We start from the raw sequence: 22,537 nt of genomic DNA on the forward strand, positions 1-22,537 counted from the left end.
TGGTTTTTAAAGGCTTGTTGTAACACCTCCTGGAGTTCTGGAAGAGAGCACAGGACTCATTGCTTGCAAAAAAGAACAGCCAGGAAAATCATCACACAAGAAAACATGCACGTTTTAATCTTGAAAATGGGCAAACGAAAGCAAATATGCTCTTTTGGATACATACTGGGTAAAACCATACTTTACATTATGTAGCAAGCAGCTCCAGCCCAGCTGACACCAGCAATGCCATGATCGCAGTTGTTGAATTAGTTAAAAGGGGAACCACTATAAAATCAAATCACAGACATGATTGGCCTAACAATGCCTTCATTAATTCTCCAGCCAATCGAATTTCTAAAATAATCTTTAGCCATTTATACTACCTTGCACTGTGTAAGTACAAAATCTGCTATGCGAACCGTCGCCACGTGGTTAGGAGAAAACCCAAAGGGTCAAATTCCAATCTGAACAAACCCCCAAACTTTATCTAAAGTGCTTAGAGCGATTCCTTCACCTCTTTATCCAGTTTACTGAGACCAACATGGAGTTGAACTGATAGCAGAAAAAACAACCACCATCCAACAGCTGCACAATCATATTCAGAACATTTTGCTTTTCAACAGTTTCAGTCTTAAAAGTATAGATAGCCTGCTACACACTTGTACTTACACAGGTACAAAATTCCTGATATGTTTCACACCTAGCCTTCCTTAATGTGTTATTTACCTCTGTGCAAAATCAATGTTTTCCTATTGCAGACTTCCTTAAAATTAGATAAAAAATGTGGTCACGTAATTGATTAAAGGCTCCTACTTTGTCTGAATTCTCTCACTTTATATCCATAACATTTTGTTTAGAGATAGGTTATCGTCTAGTCAGAGAGCAGCATTGAAGGTATCCTTCCTTCAATTTAAACAAAAACTTAGCCAAACTGAAACAAAATATAAGCGTATGCTCTGTTCATTAAGCTAACAACTCTTAAAAGAGAAACACAGTAAGAGTAATAAAATCCTAAAAAGAGAAACACAGTAAGAGTAATAAAATCCTAAACATCAAGGAGGAGTAATAACAGTTGTGATTTAAAGGGTTAGCAGGTGAAGTTCACTGGGACTGGCTTTACTAAACTCATTTTTATCAGAAATCTGAGACGTAAACTCAGATGTTAAATAGGTGTTAATGGTAAATGCTCCACCAGGGAAATTTAAAATCTTTCCTGAATTTGTTTCTGGAAGTTTATCATCAATCTGAAACCCAAGTGCTCTCATCACATCCTTAGCTGAAGTTGGACAGGGCAGATGGCTGGACCTTACTTGGAGAGAAGGAAGGCACTGATTCAACCGGGACACGCAGTGAAAATAAAAGTGACGCTTCAGTGCAAAATATTTTACACGTGAACTTTTTTTTGGCTTTTTCTGTTTAGCATTTACTATGGTAACTTAGTGTTCCATTCAGCTTCTTCAGTAACACCACTAGCTTGCCCACTGGATTACTGCTCTCTGGTTTGCTAACAGAACGAGGAACCGATAAATTCTTTCCTAGGGTACTTAGGGACCAGAACATCTTACATTATTTTCAAATGGCGTTCTTTTTAAGAAGGGAAACCAGAAGGAAAGTGCTCTCAAAGGCATGGAGGTACCTGTTTTACATTTGAAAACACCTTAGCCATATTCTCCACTCAAATTATTCTACACTGTGAACCTTTCTGTGGCCAGTACTATACCAACTAAGGTGAGATCTTGACAACTATCTGGTTAGTTTAACAACACAAACTGGATCATTCACGTGCTAAATAATAGTAATAACAACTGTGGTATTTAAGTGCTTACTATGTGCCAAGCGCTGGGGTAGATGCAAGATAATCAGGTTGGTCACAACACCTGTCCCAAATGGGGCTCTCAGGCTAAGTGGGAAGGAGATTGGGTATTTCATCCCCATGTCACGGATATGGACACTGAGATACAGAGAAATTAGGCGACTTTTCCAAGGTCACACAGCAGGCAAGTGGCAGAGCCAGGAGTAGAACCTAGGTCCCCTGACTCCCAGACCCATGTTCTTCCCACTAAGCCACACTGCTTCTCTGGATTTTTTTTTTCCTACCTGAATGATCCAGCCTGTCTCCATCAAACAATGGAATTTACTGAGTGCTTACAGTGTGCAGAGCACTGTACTAAGCACTTGAGAGAGTACAATGATCCACATAGATGAAAGCAAGTGGGTAACTGTTAAATCTCCACTTCACTTCTCAGGCTCTGTAGGCACGGCCTAAGAAAACAGGGCAGAGGCCTGAATCCTTTTATAAAAAAGCATGATAGAACCCTGATTCAATTTAGTAATCTTACTAAAATTCTTTGTAAAAATGACAGTTTTACATTTTTCTGGAAACTTGGGAGGCAGAGGGGAGAATGCTGCAGTGGGAAAATGTAAATTGTTTGGGGACTTAGGATATTACTTGTCCTCAGCAAGGAGCACCAGATGTTAAGTTACAGGGTTTGGGGAAAAAGTTTCTTTCTCTAAAACAGAGATGGGGAGTTTTTTGGTCAGAGAGCTCCTAATTTCCCAAGAGCGTGGAGAATTACACAGAGCTTCCGTTCCTCTTGGATATTAGGATTAGTGGAGGTGGAGGGCTAAGAAGTGACAGGTAAAGAAGAGATATTAGAAGGGATTCAACACACTAGGAAATTGAACTGCTTTTAATGGCTGAAAATTCCTAACTCATAACTGAGGTTTTATGTTTTCATTCAAGTCTCATATTTGCTTTGTACAGTTATTTATTTGGAGGACTAGATTTATCCCAGTCAACGGTTCCTACTAGAAAATTTGGGGCTTATTAGTAATTACGTCATGATCACAGACAATTCCCCCACTTAAGTAAGACATGTGGAGTAAGAAAAAGGGCACTTACAATGTCCCTAAATTTACATTCTGTTTCATCTTTACAGCACGGCAGGGCTGGATTAACAGCAGGGGCTCAAAAGGCTTGAGTTCTGGCCTTGGCTTTAAAGGGATCTCAGCTGACTTCCAAAATCGTGCCCCCGCTCCACCTTACCACCAGAGCGGACACTTGGCCTCTCTCCAAAGGCAGCCTAGGTCACTAGGTCTGGCTCTTAAAGGGGACTCTGCTCTTTAAATTGCAGGGAATTGGGCAGCAGGAGCCTCACAGAGCCATAGTAATAGTATTTATTAAAGCTTACGGTGTGCAAAGCACTGTACTGAGCACTGGGAGAGAATACATAGGTGGGAGTTAAGACACGGTCCCTGTCTCACAAAGGGCTCTCGACCACCCAGTTGAAGGTAGGGAAAGGCCCCTTGGGGCTTGCATCTTCAGGATGCTGAAGACAGAGATGCCCTGCCTGAACCCTGCCCAGATTGTAAAGCCGCAACTGAGGCTAAAGGAGTCTATTCCCCCAAAACTGTGATATATGTGAAGACACGGACTGGTATAGGGCAACACCGAAAAGACACCAACAGAATATTTGCATTGTTTCTGTTCAAAGAAGCACATTTGAATTTGAAGGCAGCTTAGTCTCTGGGGGGACACTGAGAAAATTCCCTAATCGGGCTGGAGATTTCAGAAATGGGAAAGAAGCCCACAGAAAATAAGTTCTATGAAGGTCCGCAAAGCCTATAAATTAAGGTCACATCTTAGTGATCAAAAAATTCAGAATGGAGAGAAATCCTATGACTGTAATGACCATGGGAAAGCCTTTAGTTACCATGCTCTCCTTATTGAACATCAGAGTATATGTATATATATTATGCACACATACACATGTATATATATATATATATATATATATATATGTGTGTGTGTGTAATGAATGTGGGAAACCCTTTAAATACCATGCTCTCCTTATTGAGATAATTCATACTAGGGAGAAGGCCTATAAATGTAATTCATACTGAAAAGAACCCTTCCAAATGAGGTGACAATCCTCACATTTTACCCATCATCAAGAATTCATATTGGGTCTACAGGGTCATAACGGGGAGCCCCACGGGGGACAAGGATTGGCGCTGAGAGGCTACACTGTGCCCGAGATATCCGGTACGGTGTGCATGGAGGGAAAATGAGATGTGTGGGAAGAGTTGTGGGACAGGCTTGGGAGACTGACCTGACCAGTTAGAGGAATGACATGTCAACCCACATGGCGCCACGGAGAGCTGGCGTAAATTCTCGTCACTCGAGGAGGGGTCTGCCACCGGGGGGCACATGGAAGGCACATGGACCTGGGGAAGATCTACCAGTTCTTGAAGACTGGGGGGCGGTTGGGGGTGTCGATGTGTTCCAGCTTTATTCTGGGTGAGGGCAGAGTGCGTAGTGGCTGCCCAGAGTCTGGTGCAAATGGTAAAGAGCAGCGAATGCGGCTTGCTTCTCAAAAGTCATTTGATTGGTGAAGCGGCTGAGGCCTGGGGTAAGGCATGGGCCAGAGGCCAAGTGCATGGGAATGGGGGGGGCGGAAGAGGGGAGAGAGAGGGGGAGAGAGAAAGGGAGGGGGAGGGAGAGAGAGAGAGAGAGAGAGAGAGAGAAACTGCTATCTCATTTGAGGGGAAGAGCCTGCTGGGGCGAGGTTGGCTTTGGATCCTCCATAGTGGGCATAGGAGGGCTGTGGCTGGGATACCCCGAGAGGTAGCCATCCAACTGGGTCCAGGAACCTGGCCTACACCCAGACAGTGGGAGAGAGGCAGCGTGGCCCAGTGGATAGAGCCTGGGCCTGGGAGTCAGAAGGACCTGGGTTCTCATCCTGACTCGGCCATTTGTCTGCTGTGTGACCTTGGGCAAGTCACTTCAATGGGTCTGTTACCTCATCTACAAAATGGGGATAAAGACTGTGAGCCCCATGTGGGACAGGGACTGTGTCCAACCTGATTGGCTTGTAGCCACCTCAGCGCTTTGTTCAGTTCCTGGCACATTGTACGTGCTTAACAAATACCATTAAAAAAAAAAAAAAGGACTACGTCCAATCTGATGATCTTGTATCTATCCCAGATCTTAGAACAGTGTCCAGCACACAGTAAGCGTTTAGCAAGTACCATAATTATTACTCATTCTGAGAAGCAATGAACCCTAATCCACCACCCCAGGGACATTTCCCCTGTAGACTATAAATTCACTGTGGGCAGGGGTTGTGTTTACCGACTTTAGTAAAAGCCCTTAGTACAGTGTTCTGCACACAGTAAGCGCTCAAGAAATACCATTGCCTGACTGATGGATTGGTAAGAGGAATTTCTTTGAAAGGAGTAGTTTCGGCCTCCTGCTCCTCCTCCTCAGCCCACCTAAGGGGTTAGTGATTAACACATATGGGTGGGTGCTAATCACACTTCCAGGAGGACCATGCCTTGTTTTGGGAGAGGCCATTAAGGGGTGCAGCAGATGTTTACTCCAGGAATGCCACCTCACTGCACATTACCAAGAGGCTTCTCAACAACTTTCTTCCTTCCCCAGTCTGGTGAGGGTGTGGGGAGAGGAGAGAGACAAGAGTCCTTCTGTCTCCCACTCCTTCCTTCCCCCTAGCCTCCCCCAAATATAACGCCTCCTGGCCCCGGCTTCAGAGACTGCCCTCACTCTCGGTCATGGAGGGTTTTGTGAGGGCCCCCCAACTAGACAGTGAAGAGTGGGGAAGAAAACAGGGGGAAAAGAAGGAAAGAACTAAATTTTAGCACGATGGCACCCAGGACACTTAAAAAAAAAAAAGAAAGAATTTTCATCTAAAAGTTAAAGGTCGCTGCTACCGTTGTCTATTTCCCCACCTACGTTTTAGGAAGGCATGTCTATGGTTTTTCTATCTGCTAGGCTTCAGTACCCAGGTTGGGAAGCAACTCCAATTAATCCACTGCTCAAAAACTCCTGCAACTGGACCAAAAACAAACAAAAAAACCCCGCTCCAAAACAAGAAAACCACTCCCATCAAAATGGGAGTAAACATTTTCTGCACAGATTCATTACTGAGCAACATTGTTCAAGCTACCAGTCGAACCACTCATTCCATTTTCACTCTTCTGCAGTGTTTTCACAGCACTTGGCACCTGCATCCCGGTACTCAAAGAAAGTCCGCCACCCCACACCTACAGGGAAAGATCGAAAACAGAGCGAAAGTCAGAGGTTTCCAAGTGATCCACATGGGAAATGTTTCTTCATTTTCTCTTTGAATGGAAAAGATGCCGAAATACATTTAAGGTCACTTGTGAGATAAGGTCACAGTTTGACACATCCCATGTCTGCACATGGCAAGAGGCTTTTTTAAGATTTTTCTAGTATAATACTCTTTTTAGGTCCTCTGACTAGGAAAAATCGCAGGCTTGACCTCAAACCTAAACTTGCGGGGAGAGCCCAGTCCCAGGGTGAAAGTTCATGGGATTTTTTTTGTTGTTTTTTTTTTTTTACTACTAATCCCGCCTATGAGAGAGTCATAGCCTGGACTCCAGCAAATCTGTACCTTAAGCAGCTTAGCATGTGTGGTTGTTTCAAATTAACCCAATTTGAGAAGTGCTGTTATTTGGCTACAGAGAACAAAATACAGTAGAAAAGATAAAAGGAAGAAAACATGCAAAATCCACACTCTGTTCCCCCCTTTCCTGTCTGAATGGTATTTGTTAAGCACATACTATGTGTCAGGGACTGTATTAAGCGCTGGGGTAGATACAAGCTAATCAGATTGGATACAGTCCGAGTCCTACAGGAGGTTCACAGTCTTAATCCCCGTCTTACAGACAATGAGGGGCCACAGATTCCCTCCTGACCAGTCTCCGATCCTCCACTGATAAATTCCTCACGGGGCTCACAATCTCAGCGGGAGAATGGGAGAATTGAGGCACAGAGAAGTGACCGTTGGATTTAGCCACCAGGTGCCTGAAACTCTGCTCCTCTAGCCACAGTGTCTTATGGCTCTAGTTGTATTTATCATCACTCTGGTCACTTTATGCCTGTGTCTGTTGTCAACCCTCTCCCACCCCTTATTCTTAGATTATGAGACCCTCTGGGGTCCAAGGACCATGCCTGATTTTTATCTGTGTATTGTTTCTCAGTGTTTAGTACAGTCCTTTGCACACAGTGAGCACTTAATAAATACTATTACGATTATTTGTTATATTGTATTCTCCCAAATGCTTAGTACAGTGCTTTGCATACAGTAAGCACTCAATAGGATTGCTTTCTACTACCAGTTATACTATGCATGCAGAAAGAACAGAAGAAACATTTCCAGTTTACCTACACTCTTTTTACAGAGGGAAGGGGGAATGGAAGAGGAAGATGTAAAATGTATATCAAGAAGCCTTCCAGCCATGAGAAGACTTATAGGATAGGAGAACATAATGGTCAAAAACCCCATGTCTGCATGAGGTAAACATACTTTCAACCTAATTCCAAACCAATCCTGAATTATTGCAACTACATGTACTATTCCACAATCCCCTTTCAGTTTGAGAAAAATGGAGAAAGACCAATTTTCACCATTAAGAAAAATCCATGGTCTGATTATTTTTTTTAAACTAGCATTGTTTTTACTCCCTATTAAAGTGAACAGGTCTTGACAGAAGTCTCTTTATTCCATGGAATATTGGTGCTTTCTCATGAATCTGAAGAGTTGGCCTAGTGGAAAGAGCCCGGGCCTGGGAGTCAGAGGACCTGGGTCCTAATCCTGCCTCTGCCATTTGCCTGCTGTGTGACCAAGTTGCTTAAGTTCTCCATGCCTCGGTGTCTTCATCTGTAAAATGAGGAGTCAATACCTGTTCTCCCTCCTACTTAGACTATGAGCCTTACATGGGACAATTAATCAATGGTATTTATTGAGCACTTACTAAGTGCAGAGCACTGTACAAAGTGCTTGGGAGAGTCCAATACAAAAGAATTTGCAGACACGATCCCTGCCCATAACAGGGAGTATGTCCAACCTGATTATCTTGGAGTAAATATCCGGTCCTCGGCACAGCGTTACGTGCTTAACAAATAACCCAAATATTTTCTGGATAGAGCTTCCCCATCCCCCCCCCTCAGAATTTCCTATTTTATTTAGGTGAGAACCTCTTCAATTTTGCACCAGACTTGAAACAACACTTAAACAATCACATGAGAAACGGTGCCATTTTGAGGACAACCGCCAATGAGGTTTCAAGACCGAACCACTTTTCATTTTCTATGAACATGTGTAATCAGACCTCAGTTAAACGTAACGGGACGATCGTGGTTGTGAGCTAATAAGATATGCTTCAGGAAGGCACATCGAGAGGACGGAAGGGGGAAGAGCAGGGTGGGTGGAAGCCAGGGTTACTTACCGTAACCTGAGTACTCTGAAGGTGTGTAGACCCGCCAGATGAACACTCTGGTAGCCGCTCCCAGATCCCCCTGGACTCATCCTTATTAAGGGGCTGCCTCCCTAGATAGCAGGCAGCCTGACCAGAAAGAGGTCAGCCTCCAACCCTTCCTTCCCATGTTCCTAGGGAGGCAGGGCCTCTGTCCCCTCCAGTTTCCCGACAGTCAGAGCCCTGCCAAAGAGAGCACAAAGAGAAAAGGCACCCTCCCCGAGAGAGGGGGAGGAGGGCGGGGGTGATCCTCTGGCATAGCCACCCCTCTTCGGAGAACTCGGGTTACGATAGGTAACCCTTGCTTCTCCAAAGGTAAGGGACCACGCCAGATGGTCACTCTGGTGGGTTCTGCTGCTGGTCCCAGGAAGCAGTGGGGGTCAAGGGCACGGAAACGGGAGCTACAGGACGGAGCTACCCGGACGGGTTTCTCTTCAAGAAGCTGGACCCAGATAAGAGTGGCTCTCTTCAGTGGAGACCATTGTTGTTAAGGGCCGCTGCAGAATCCACTCAAGAGGGTGAAAATCGACCTTGGGAGGATGAATCCCACTCCACTTTAAAACCGGTCTGAGAAGCAGTGTGGCCCAGTGGATAGAGGATGGGCCTGGGGGTCAAAAGGATGGGGTTCCATTCCTGGCTCCGCCACTTGTCTACTGCGTGACCTTGGTGAGTCATTTCCTCTGTGCTTCAATTGCCCCATCTGTAAAATGGGGATTAAACCTGTGAGGCGCACGTGGGAAAGGAACTGTGTCCAACTGATTAGCTTGAATCTACCTAGCGCTTAGTACAGTACCCAGCACATACTGTTTAACAAACGCCATGAAAAAATACTGTTGAAGAGCCATTTTGTCAACATCCTCCGACACAGCATTTAGTACAGTGCCCTGCATTACCACTACTACTAATATATGCTGCTCCATGAATCCAGGGTGCCAGTAGACAAAGAGTTCATTATCAACCCCACATGCTCTGGAGCCATCTAGATAGTAAAGGACTGCCTTCTTGATAACCAGGGTGTGAAGGGTAGCTTCCCTTGGGAGTTTAGGCTTTGGAAATAAAGGTTTGGGGTGCGTGGGAGCAGGGGGCAAAAAAAAATCACCTCTAGAAGAAAGCCTAGATGAGTTCACAGTACAGCTTTTTCTTGGAGATTCTAGTGTGGAGAAAATCTGTCACCTCTCCCATGGCAGCTCACTCGTGTCTGGGGGAGGTGAGGGTCACCAGAAACAGAACCTTCCATTGAGGAATTTGCAGTCGAATCTCTGTAGGAATGGGAACAAAGACTTGGTCCCCTGAGAAGGGTGTTCATGTCCCTGGGGGTAGGGATGATGTGTGTTTTGGTGAGCATGTGAGTTTCTGACTGGGAGGTTAAGCTTCAACAGGCTCTTTGTGCATAGGATACTGAGGGGGAAGGGGAAGGATAGAATGACTTCCTCTAGTGGAATGAATGAATGGCCCTGGACAGTTTTCAGCATTTTCTACTCGGATTCGACCGATGCTTTACGGCATCCTATGCCAACACATGTGGAGAGGAGTCAAGGGATACCACAGAGGTCTACCTCTTGGTGAAAATAAATTCCTCAACTATGGGGTTGAGGATGAAGGGAGAAGCAGCGTGGTCTTAGTGGATAAAGCGTGGGCCTGGAAGTCAGACGGTCCCAGCTCTGTCAACTTGTCTGCTGTGTGATCTTGGGTAAGTCACTTCACTTCTCTGTGTCTCTGTCCCCTCACCTGTAAAACAGGGATTGAGACTGTGAGCCTCATGGGGGACATGGACTGTATCCCTGTATCCACCCCAGTGCTTACTACAGTGCCTGACACATAGTAAGCACTTAATGAATACCATAAAAAAGGAGAGGAGCCCCTGTGTAAACAGTACATTTTTGTCTACCACATTAAAAAATGGGCTGCAGCCTGCCAGGTTCCTAGAAAACAAGTGATCGGGACTACGTCATGCCTACTGGTAACAGGCAGGCTCCAGGAGCGGAAGTGAAGATCCTCTTCTAAGCTTTCAGGCAAGAGTTTAACTACCCCTGCCTGAGGTGAAGTCCATTACTTTGGATGGCTAAGGAGGGACTGAGAAGCACCTCCTCCAACTGATAACTCTCCTCAAACAAGACCGGCCAGCTCCTATGGAAGAGGGTCTCCTAGGCAGAGACCTCTAGCACCTTACCAGAGTGAGCCCTGGTGGCAGTGAAGCTAAAAGCTTGGCTTGGGAGCAGTTGCATAAACTCTGCCTGCTAACTAAATAAGGTACTGAACATAGAGTCAGGCAACATCAAGGCATTTCCCACCAAGCAAGGTGGGAAAGAAGCATACTTGCAAGAGTATGGCCTGTTTCTTAGGGGACAGTACCTTGTTAGAGCATAGCTGACTCCAGATGGGTCACCCACGGGGCCTAGAATGAGCAGGTGGCCCCAAAGCATAGAAAAGTACCACTGTTCTTCCCCTCCATCCCATCCCTCCAGACGAGGGTTGTAAAGGTTGCAGCATGAGAGAAGGGACAAACTTGGGGTGGAGTTTTGAGGGAGCAGGCATTGGAGATGGGGCTTTGATGGTGAGAGGGAGAAATGGGAAAAAAAAAAGGGGGAAGGGAAGGGACAGAGAAGGGGGGAGAAGAGATAAATGGAAGAGAATGAGGAGATGGAGCAGGAGAGGAGGAAAGGGAAAGAAGTGGGAAAGAAGAGGAAGGTCAAAAGACTCTAATTCTCCCTGCTTTGCCATTTTCTTCTCCTCCTCCTCCTCCTCCACAGGTACTTCTCTAGCAATCACCGGGCTCTGGGACTTGGCCGAACTCTCGCCCCAGACCTGAAGCCCCTTGAGGGCAAACTGTGCTCTGGCCTCACCTCCAGTCTGTCCAGAGAGCCTGGAGCTCCTCTTGGGTGAGAGAAACCTAAACTCCTGTGGCAGTAGTGCTAGGCAGACAAGTGGCATAGCAGAGAAATCCTCCAGGCACCTGGACTGCACCCTGTCTGCAGGGGCCAGAGGTGAAGCCAGCATCTTGGTTCCATCTTAGTCCATTTCCAGCTCCACGGGGCAGGAGGGGCTATCTCTGGCCACACACCCTATGCAAAATGTTACAGGGCAAAGCCATATGCCCTCAAAAGCAATTCCATAGTGGGGAGATAGCCTCCCCAACCTTTCGGGAATGGCCATACCCTGGCCCCCAAACCCTGTTTTTTTTAAACAGGGGAGCGTGAGGAACAGAACAGGTGTTATGTGGTACGGAGGAAGAAACTAACATGCGCTCCTGTCTAATGTAACCTGAGAGAGCTACCACTGTTAGGTCCTTGAGGGCAGGGATTGTCCCTACCAAAACTAATCTGTTGTCCTCTCCCAAGTGCTTAGTACAGTGCTCTGCCCACAGTATGTCCTCAAATACCATCAATCGATCGCCTACATAGTGACCAGCAAACGGGAATCTCCAGGATGACTAAGGAGACTGAACCTTGTGATAAGCTTCTGAACTCTCAGTGTATGCCCTCTGTATACGTGATCAGATGGGGCAAATCAGGGCTGCTTTTAGCAATAATAAATAATAGTAATAATGCAAGGCGTTTGTGAAGCGCTTATTGTGCATCAAACTAATATATCAATGGTATTACCTAAGCACTTATTGTGTGCAGAGCACTTGGGGTGGTTACCAGATAATCAAGTTTCACCCAGTCCCTGCTTTCCTGTGAGACAGACTGAGGAGGTACTCCCAGTGCAGAAGGAGAGTGCAATGTAGAGAAGCAGTGTGGCCCAGTGCAAAGAGCATGGGCCCAGGAGTCAGAAGGATCTAGATCTTAATCCTGGCTCTGTCACTTGTCTGTTCTGTGACCTTGGGCAAGTTGCTTAACTTCTCTGGGCCTCAGTTACCTCATCTGGAAAATGGGGATTAAGACTGTGAGCCCCATTTGGGACATGGACCAAGTCCAACCTTGTATCTACCCCAGGGCTTAATACAGAGCCTGACACATAGCAAGCACTTAACAAATGCCATGATTAAAAACAAAAACAAAAAAAACCCAATTATGCAGAAGACTTAAGCTGGGTGGCCTGGGGCTAGGCTGCACCCACTGAGCTAGTGCTCAGGAAAGGAGGGGCCATGGCCACAGGGAGAGGGGGCCTGGGAACTCACTCCTAACAGAGGATGGAGCCAGGAGTCAGAAGGACAGGTGCTAATCCTGGCTCCACCACCTGTCTGCTGTGTGATCTTGGGCAAGTCACTTTACTTTTCTGGGCTTCAGTTCCCTCAACTGGAAAATGGGGATTAAGACTGTGAGCCCCACGTAGGACAGGGACTGTGTCCAACCCGATCTGCTTGTATCCACCCCAGTGCTTAGTACGGGTGCCTGGCACCTAGTAGGAGCTTAAATATCCCAGTGATTATTATTATTATTGTTAGCCAAGCTCAGGCAGGCTACAATTAGGGAATGTCCCTAGGCCGGTGAGCTCTCCCTGCCCCATCTACCGTAGGGTGTGGGACTGGATAGAGGGGGACAACACTCAAGCAGGGGTCCTGGAGCCCAGCAGGCTTTCAGGGCATGGGAATCTTGTCAAGGGTGGGTGGAGGAAGGGTGTCACGCCTTCCACCAGCCCGGGCTGTTAGCTTACCTGTGGTGAGTTTCTCGGGTCTTCTCGGCAAGGCGCCAGGAGGGTAAATGCAGGGAGAAGGGCCTCACCTCCCTAGGATTGTGGGAGGGGCGATGTATGACCTCTTTCTGGTCAGGTTGCCTGTTATCTAGGAAGGCGGCCCCTTAAACTTTACAAAGATGAGTCCAGGGGTGTCCAGGAGCAGCTATCGGAGTGATCATTGGTGTATCCCTTTACCCACCTTTGGAGAAAGAGAGTGGGGGCAAGGGGATGGTTGTAATCCAAGAGAGGCAGGAAAGCGGGGGGGCGTGAATGAAAGACGGAGGGGGGTGAGGGAGAGAGGGAGGAGAGGGGGAGAAGACAGAAGGACGGGGAAGAGACGGTGAGGGGGAAAGAGAGAGGGGAGGAGAAGAAAGGGGAGGGGAAGAAGGACTTGGGGGGAGGAGGGAGGGAGATGGGGGAGACACTAAAGAGAAATAGGAAGATGAGAAGATGGTTTGAAGCAGAGGAGCCTGTTAAATCCATTCATGACAGACACCTTCAACTTTAGATGTCCTAATGCAAAATTCATACAGTCCGAATGTCCAAATATTTTGCATCATACTTCTCTGAGAAATATGTTTTAAATGACATGTAGTGGGTTTCTGCAATACATGTGGCAGTTTTTTAAGTTGCAGGTTAAAATAGAAAGTCACTAGAATGTGTGAAAAGGACATGAAATTTAGTAAACACTAACCATAAAACCAGGGAGTATTGGCTGGGTGTACTTTGTTTTAAATGAATACAGCAACTGCTTCGAATTTGCATTATAGAAGGAGAGCTGACCTGAAAGAGAAAAAGGAACAACATTATTATATTAATGGTAGAATAAATTTTATTGAAATATTACATCTCTTTTATATAGAGGATATGAACTTATAGGGTTTTACCCAATTTAACCTGATTTCAAGCCCCTGACCCCTAGTAATTTTTTAAAATTAAGATGAAAAACCCCCACAAAAAAAACCAAAACAAAATGCAATTTTTTGGACTTAAGCCAAATTTGAGTCTCCTAATTGGCTTCTCAGTTTAACATTTTTTTGGTATAAAACTGCCAGTATCTCCATGGTTGTATGATTTGTTTGGCCTTGTTCATGCTCTCTTCAGTAGGAGTAGGTGGGATGAGGAGACCCGAAATGATCTCGCCATCTCTTTGGGATTCCCTCCTTATTTGCGATGAGAGAGGGAATTTACAGGGCTCATCCTCTCCCACGACTTCAACTGCCCTCTCTATTCAGAGACAGGAGGGGGAGAAGCAGTGCAGCCTACTGGATAGAGCCCGGACCTGGGAGTCGGAAGGAGCTGGGTTCTAATCCTGACACCACCATTTGTCTGCTGTGTCACCTTTGGCAAGTCACTTCACTTCTCTGTGCTTCAGTTCCCTCATTTGTAAAATGGGGATTAAGATGGTGAGCCCCATCTGGGACAGGGACTGTGTCCAACCTGATTAGCTTGTATTTACCCCAGAACTTATAACAGTGCCTTGGCACATAATAAGTGCTTAACAAATACCATTAAAAAAAATGTCTTTAGAGATACGTCAAAATTTTTGGTTCTGTGGCTGTCTGCATAGCCAGCGATTTCTTCTGCTTTGATGCCCCACCACCCCACATTCATGTTCCTTATTTTGACTTGCATGACAATATACAGGTTTCTGAAAGCCTCATTTCTCCCCACCACCAATGGGTTAAAGCAGCGATGCGTAGTTGACCCGGTTCTGTTTAATTTATTCTCTGCAGCCATGCTGGAAGATGCACCAAAAAAATTGGAAGCAAGTGCTGGAATATGCTTCCCCTACGCGGGAAACAATTCTAACTTAACAGACTTTGTACATCAGTCTATTTGAGAACTGCTTGGTGCCCTTTATCAATCAGTTGAGAGGACATGCAGGTGATTGTCAATCATTTCACCAATCAACCAGGCATATTAGGGGATACACCAGGAAAGCTTTACACACAACCACAAAATTATATTGACCACACTGCTAAACTCTGTCAGGGAATTCTGTAATCAATCAATGGTATTTATTGAGCACTTACTACGTGCAGAGCACTGTAGTAAGCACTTGGGAGCATACAACACAATTAGCAGACCCCTTCCCTGCCCTCAAGGACCTTACAGTCTATAACCTAGGCAGCCTGCTGACCAGCGACACAACGACAGAAAACCAAACTAAGAAGGCCAGTAGCACACCCTTTGGGAGACTGTAGACTCTAGGACTGTAAGCTCATTAAGGGCCAGGAATGTGTCTACCAACTCTGTTGTCCTTACTCTCCCAAGCGCTTAGTACAGTGGCACACAGTAAGCACTCAATGAATACCACCGACTGACAGACTGTCCGACAGAGTGGGGCAGCAACGTGGTATGAGAACCCAGACCGCCGAACTGAAGGTCTCCAGAGCTGTAGTGTTGGCCAACCTTCTCTATGGCTGTGACACCTGGACCTCATATGGGAGTCACATTCAACTATGTGAGCAGTCCCTTCAGCATCATTTATGGGCTACATCATCATTAAATGGCAAGACAGAGTCACAGACAATGCATTTCAGCAATGGAGTCGGTCTCTTCGTACTGGAGTTAAGCTCACCTCAATATAGCTACACAAGGGTGAAACATGTTAGCTCTAGGAAATTCATTCATTCATTCAATAGTATTTATTGAGCGCTTACTATGTGCAGAGCACTGTACTAAGCGCTTGGAATGAACAAGTCGGCAACAGATAGAGACAGTCCCTGCCATTTGACTGGCTTACAGTCTAATCGGGGGAGACAGAGAGACAAGAACAATGGCAATAAATAGAGTCGAGGGGAAGAACATCTCGTAAAAACAATGGCAACTAAATAGAATCAAGGCGATGTACATTTCATTAACAAAATAAATAGGGTAATGTAAACATATACAGTTGAGCAGACAAGTACAGTGCTGAGGGGATGGGAAGGGAGAGGAGCAGAGGGAGATGGGGGGAAAAGAGGGTTAAGCTGCGGAGAGGTGAAGGGGGGGCGGTAGGGAGTAGAGGGAGAAGGGGAGCTCAGATTTAGTCCCCTAAGATGTGAGTTCCAGATGGCACAAGAGCACGCTCCATTTGCTCACCCCCACCCCCAGGACTTGTGTACATAGCTGTAATTTATTTATATGAATACCTGTCTCCCTCTCTAGACTGGAAGCTCGATGTGGGCAGGGAATGTGTCTATTTACTGCTATATTGTCCTCTCCCCAGCGCTTAGTACAGTGCTCTGCACACATTAAGTGCTCAATAAATATGACTGACTGACACTAAGTATACATGGATATAGCACTTTGATTTACAAGTATACTTGGTGCTGCTGAACCAAGTGAGATGGTCTCCCCTATTGTATCTCTTAATTCTCTTATTTACGTTTTACTGAACCTTTCATTACCCCTTCTCTATGCTGGGATCTCTCAATTTACTACAGGAAAATTATCTCGGGGTGTAGCAGTGTCAGAGTAGTAAATCTACAGCAGTGAAAGGAAAACAGCTGCTCTTCAGATTGAAAGCTTTTCAACACACCATACTGCCATAAAAATACCTTTTCTAAATCCTCTAAGCATTTAGCATTAAGCAAGATGCCACCATAAGAGCAGATGACAAACAATACATGCGATGGAAACACGGGGGCATTTTGCAACTCAAAGCAGCATCAGGAAGGGAAGCGGCAATCTGTTCTCTAGAGTAGGAGAGGTCTGTTCTCACAATCATTCATGGATAGAACTCTCAGTAAAGAATCACACAGCCAAGCGATCTACTTTCCTTACATTTTCCCCTTTATTCAATGCATTTTGTGAGGAGTGTTTTCCTTTGAAACTCAGCTTCATTTTGACCTTATCATCTGGAAAATGGGGATTAAATACCTCTTCTCCCTTCCAATTTAAGATCGTGAGCTCCTTGTGGGACAGGGATTATGTCCGTCCTAATTAGCTTGTATCTACTCCGGTACTAAGTACAATGCTTGGCACACAGTAAGCTCTTAAATACCAAAATCATTATTATCTGTCCTAATTATAGTTTTCTCTGCCTATTTAATTTTCCTTCCTTGACATCTAGATTCTGCAATTATTTCCAAGCTTTTGAGAAAGGCTCCTTTAATGTAGCTGGGGCAATTTCCCTTGTATTAGCCCCTCACCGCTCCAACCCATCTGTCCCTCTCCCTTCTCTCTCCACCAGAAACTGAGGAAAGTCATTAAAAATTGGGGTCAGGAGGGGACTGATGAACTGCATGACTTTACCCCTTGAGGCCAAAGCACAAGGAGGGAACAGGTACTTGCCACCTCAGAGTAACAGTCTTACTGATCTCGGTGAAATCAGACATGTTTAAATATAGACTGTGTTAGCGACAGTACTGTCAAGCCAAAAAATAAATCACCGATCCCTTACCCACGTTCTCCTTCAGACCCAGAACTCCATCCCCCTTAACATTCCTGCCTTCAAAACTCTCTTAAAATCCCATCCCCTCCAAGAGGCCTTCCCAGACTAGGTCCTTTATTTCCCCTATCCGCCCTCCCCGCTGCATTGCCTAGGAACTTGGCTGTGTATCCCTTAAGCATTTTGACTCTCACCTCAGCCCTACAATACTTACGTAAATGGTCTTATACTCTACCATTTACCCTATTCTTAATCTACTTTAATGTGTTTCCCCGTGTAGACTGTAAACTCCTTGTGGGCAGGGATCGTGTTTATCAACTCTGTTGTACTTTTCCAAATGCTTAGTACAGTGCCCTGCCCAGAGTAAGTGCTCAACAAAAACCACTGATTGAAATTTAATACTTCTTGGCAGATATTTAGTATTGGAAAGGCTGCTGAAATGCAGAGAAAATGAACAAGAAATGGTGTGCTTTATTTTACAAAACTGACAGTCTGAGAGATTTGATCAACCCTTGTTTGATTTAGTAGTTGTCCTCAAGGCACTTCTTAGAGCAAAAGAAAGGAAGAAATATTTATCTGAAATCACCACCTGATGGAGCCACTTTCATTGGCAAGGACCTTATATGGAAGCATCGAGCCGATAAACGTGTGAAAAGCTGCTGACAGAGAAAAAATCAAAATTTCCCAACTAAAAGCCATTAATTCTCTATCATGCATTGATCTTACTACCATCCACAATAATCAGAACAGCAGCACGGCCTAATGGGAAGAACACGGATCTAATCCTGGCTCTGGCACTTGTCTGCTGTGTGACCTTGGGCAAGTCACTTCATTTCTCTGTGCCTTAGAAAAATGGGGACTAAGACTGTGAGCCCCATGTAGGACACGGACTATGTCCAACCTGATGAGCTTGTATCTACCCCAGTACTCAGTACAGTGCCTGGCACATAGTGAGCGCATAACAACTACCATTAAAAAAAATCAGGTGAATCCAAATGAAAAGAAATCCTTTTACCCCATGTGGTCAAGTACTACCATGAGGTCATCATTACCATCCTAGCAACAGTACTATTATGAAAAAACAAAAACAAAACCCAGAAACTGGTTGGCCCAGACACTATCCATCTGGAAAGTACCATTTTGTGAGGTGCCCATTTTAGAGCAGTGCTAATGAAAGCTAAGTAAAGAAGTGTTGGGAAAATGATCAGTGACAGATTGTCTAGAGAAAATCTCAGCAGAAGAAGTTACTATCATTCCTGGTCTCTCGAAATTAAACAAGTTTAATTTACACTATGCACATCAGAGTGATTTTTAAAAAAAATATATAAAACTGTTTCTAGGCATGAAAATAAGATTATACCCATTTCTCATATCGACTTTTTTTTGGGGGGGGGGGGGAGGGATTGCACCCAATTTGGAAAACCATAAAAAAACCCTAAAAGCTTTCTACTTTACGTACTGAAATAATGAGAAGACGACTCGCTAATAGGTAAAAATCATTTTTTTTAAAGTTGAAACTCCACAAGAATAATCATCTAAATGCATAAGGTTTTAGAAAGTCAGAAAATAACAACAATGAAAAATTGTCCACTCAACACTGGTTGTTCCACATCCAGGTAAACTTCAGGACGCACATCTCTGAAAGACAGGGGTTAACCCTAATCGGTTCCCGGGTTACCCTTGAAATCTCAGGAGTCACCAGGATTCACCCTGGCGAGTCATGGGCTGTCCACTTCATTTCCAGGCAGGCCAATATCAGGGTGAAGACAAGATGATTTGAGCCCACCTCCCACCCACTGTTCACAGGACATGATATCTAGTTTCAAATGGGTTCATATCTCAGCAGTCAATCAACCTATCCAATGGTACTTTTCAAGCACACACTGTGTGCAGAACACGGTACTAATGTTTGGGAGAGTACACTATAACAGAGTTGGTAGGCACATTCCCTGCCCATGACGAGCTTACAAGAGAGCCCTGTTTTTCCTCGACTGACAGGGGACAGCATGCCTGCCATAGTCAGGTCAGACCCTTTTGAGTAATAAAATCCTCTGTCCCTCAGACTAATTTTCCTGGCAGATTTAAATGACAGTGCTATATGACCCTGGAGCTTTCCCCAGGACCGGTGCCTTTGGCGGTCAGGTAGGGTGGGAGGAGGGATATCACAGGCGTCAAACTGAGGGAGAGACAGCCATGGCAGGCAAAAGCAAAGAGAGGCCCTACAGCAAACCCCAACAGGCTGTGAAGCCTTTGAAACCTTTAAGACCATAGCACATTACTAGGACAGATGAGAATAAAATAAAATCCAGTCCCTTCCCAGGCTGTCCTACACTAGGGTTCTAGTTTACCACGAGGGAAGTCTCTGTCCTCAAAAATCATTGCGCTTCTCTTTGGTTGGCAACAGGTGTGACGGGCCAGTCAAAGCCCCACGGAATCATCGTGACCTGAGGGCAACTGCAGCAGGGCTCAGGACACATACCATGCTCCGCCTCTTCATTCTCATCCTTACAAAACTGAACCCTCAGGTACCCAGGTCAAAACTACTGCAGGCAATCCATCAATTGTAATTTTATTTTAGGGCATTTGTTAAGCGCTACCTATGTGCCAGGCTGGGGTAGATACAAGGTAATCACGTTGGACACAGTCCCTGCCCCACATGGGGCTCACAGTCTTAATCCCCATTATACAGATTAGCAAAGTGAGCCACAAAGATGATAAGTGACTTAACCAAAGTCACAGCAGACAAGTGGCGGAGTCAGGTCTAATAATAATAAGAACTGTGGTATTTGTTAAGCACTTACTATGTGCCAGGCACTTTACTAAGCGCGGGGGTAGATACAAGTAAATTGCGTTGGACAAGAGTCCCTGCCCCACATAGGGCTCGCAGTCTTGATCCCCATTTTACAGATGAGGTAACTGAGGCACAGAAAAGTGAAGTGACTTGCCCAAGGCCACACATCAGACAAGTGGCAGAGCCGGGATTAGAACCCATAACCTTCTGAGTCCCAGGCCCGTGCTCTATTCAGAGTGCTTACTATGTGCAGAGCAATGGATTAAGCGCTTGGGAGAGCGTCCAATAGAACAATATAACGGACATATTCCCTGCCCACAATGGGCATGCCAACAACTCCGTGACAAAGTTGCTACTAGAGTTCCTCCGGGAAGTCTTTCAAAATAGAGTATAATTACCTCCGTCAAAATCACAGTAGACGCCTATCCTTTCAGGAACAGTCACATCTAGGGCTTTGGCTTTATTGTTGTGTTTTGCAGCAAAGGTAGTTTGTAGCCAGTTGTTGATATGGATACACCAGCTAGTGTTTGTTTTTCCCAGCTGGTCAAATTTCCCCAGAGTCTTGTAAGCTACTCCCACGCTGTAGGATTTACACTCTTTCTGGGCTCTCACCTCCCAGTAGTGTTGTCCACTGTCGATAGCAGTGTCTCCTGCAAAAGAACATAAAGGTTTTGCTTTTGCTCTCCACTAGAAATACTTCCACTCAACCTAAACGATCCTTTCCAATTTACTCCACCTTCACTGATTTCAGAAGGATCAGAACTGGAACCATTCAGCTATTAATCCAGAAAACTCTCTCTCTCTCTCTCATCCTGACCATTGGTTTGAAGGCACACTCAGCCAGTTCTTTCCCGCTCACCAATTCACTTCTCTCACTACACCCCAGCTCATACCTTTTGGTTCCTCCCAAATAAAGCTTCTCTCGGTGATTCTTTCTCATCTCTCCCACCTCCAACCCCCGTCCATGCCTTTCATCATGGAACTCCCTCCCCTTTTAAATTAACCACACTACAGCTCTTCCCATTTTCAAAGTCTTTCTGAAATTCTTCCTCCTCTATGTGGCTTTGCTTGATTATTCTCCCTCACAGGTCACAGTCTCCCAACTAGGTTGCTGTGGGCAGGGAACATGTCTACCAACTCTCTTATACTGTACTTTTCCAAGCGCTTAGTAGAGTGCTCTGCACACAGTAAGCACCACTGATTGACTGATCTACCATAGCAGCACTTTTGCATAGCTTGAACACTTATGTGGTGTAGTGAGAAGCAGCACAGCATAGCAGAGCATGGGCCTAGGAGTCAGAAGATCATGGATTCTAGTCCCGGATCTGCCACTGCTCTGCTGTGTGACCTTGGGTATGTCACTTCACTTTTTGTGCCTCAGTTATCTCATCTGTAAAATGGGGGTTGAGACTGTGCCCAACCCACTTTGCTTGTATCCACCCCAATGCTTACTACAGTGCCTGGCACATAGTAAGCACTTAAACACCACAATTATTATTATCTGTAGCACTTCTATACCTACTGACTTACACACTGTATTTTTTAAGCATTACACATCCAAACAGCCATCTTTCCATTCTCTCCTTCCTATCTGTAAATTATTTTGTGCTGTCAGCCTGTAAAGTCCTTGATCGTGTCTTCTACCTCTACTGTGTTCTCTCAAGTGTTGAGTACAGTGATCTGAGCATGGTAGGGGCTTGATAAATACTACTACGCAATTGATCAACGTATGATGTTTTTCACAGATTTCTACTCTGTGCTTTGCTAAGAAAATTATTTGGTAAAACCACATGTTTTAGGCAATACATGGAGCCCTGTGCAATTACTAGAACCAAAAGTTGGAGATTCTAAAGAATGAGACTAAAATGGTATTATTCGAAGAGAATGAGAATATTTTGTGGGAATCCTACAACTGGAAAGACCAGCCGACTGGGGGCTGAAGACTTATAGACAGAGCTGAACCACCATTAACCTATCTGCGAAAGAACGCCAAAACATTAGAAGTTTCACCATACCCAATACAGTGTATGATTCACCAGTAAAGCGATCTCTGCTTCCCCTTACTGTCGGTGGCCTGGAGCTTATCGATGTCCTTTTTGGTGACGGTGTACCACTTCTACAAAACAAAACATAAAGAGGAATATGAATGTTTTATATAACCTCTAGAATATAAAAAAAAATAAGGAACATTTTTCCCATACAAAAATTTCAGATTTGCAGCTTTATGATGTTAGTGCATTTAAGTTGTGTTAGTATAGGCATGAAACAAAAAAAATTAAGAAAACACTAAAAAGGAGGCTGGAACCATGCACATTAAATAAGGTTGATACGTGTGGAAGAAGAAAAAAAGATGAAACAAGGTTTGAAAAGGGAAAAGAATGCAGAGGAGAAAGGCAAAACCTACGAAAAGGAAGCTTAGGAAAAGGATTAAGCTGAAATGACAGGAGAGGAAAATTCAAGTGGCCCAAAAG

General features: G+C 45.0%; 1 protein-coding gene across 4 annotated transcripts in view; it reads right to left on the reverse strand.

The window, feature by feature from the left end:
* Window positions 1-4,954: 4,954 nt before the first annotated feature.
* FSD1L (fibronectin type III and SPRY domain containing 1 like) overlaps window positions 4,955-22,537 on the reverse strand; it is a 57,724-nt gene continuing 40,141 nt past the window's right edge. For 2 of the 4 annotated variants that reach the window (XM_007670637.3, XM_007670638.3), the window contains 4 exons: window positions 22,082-22,182; window positions 20,465-20,716; window positions 13,592-13,680; window positions 4,955-6,045 (listed from right to left, as the gene is read on the reverse strand). In XM_007670637.3, coding sequence (XP_007668827.1) covers window positions 5,923-6,045; window positions 13,592-13,680; window positions 20,465-20,716; window positions 22,082-22,182 — 565 coding nt within the window. In that variant the 3' untranslated portion in view covers window positions 4,955-5,922. Of the gene's footprint in view, window positions 6,046-8,253; window positions 8,464-13,591; window positions 13,681-20,464; window positions 20,717-22,081; window positions 22,183-22,537 lie in introns of all 4 variants that reach the window. The other 2 variants (XR_003756055.2, XM_029056171.2) reach the window with 2 other exon arrangements.

Source organism: Ornithorhynchus anatinus, chromosome X5 (assembly GCF_004115215.2).
Source record: "Ornithorhynchus anatinus isolate Pmale09 chromosome X5, mOrnAna1.pri.v4, whole genome shotgun sequence".
Classification (NCBI taxonomy): Eukaryota; Metazoa; Chordata; class Mammalia; order Monotremata; family Ornithorhynchidae; genus Ornithorhynchus; species Ornithorhynchus anatinus.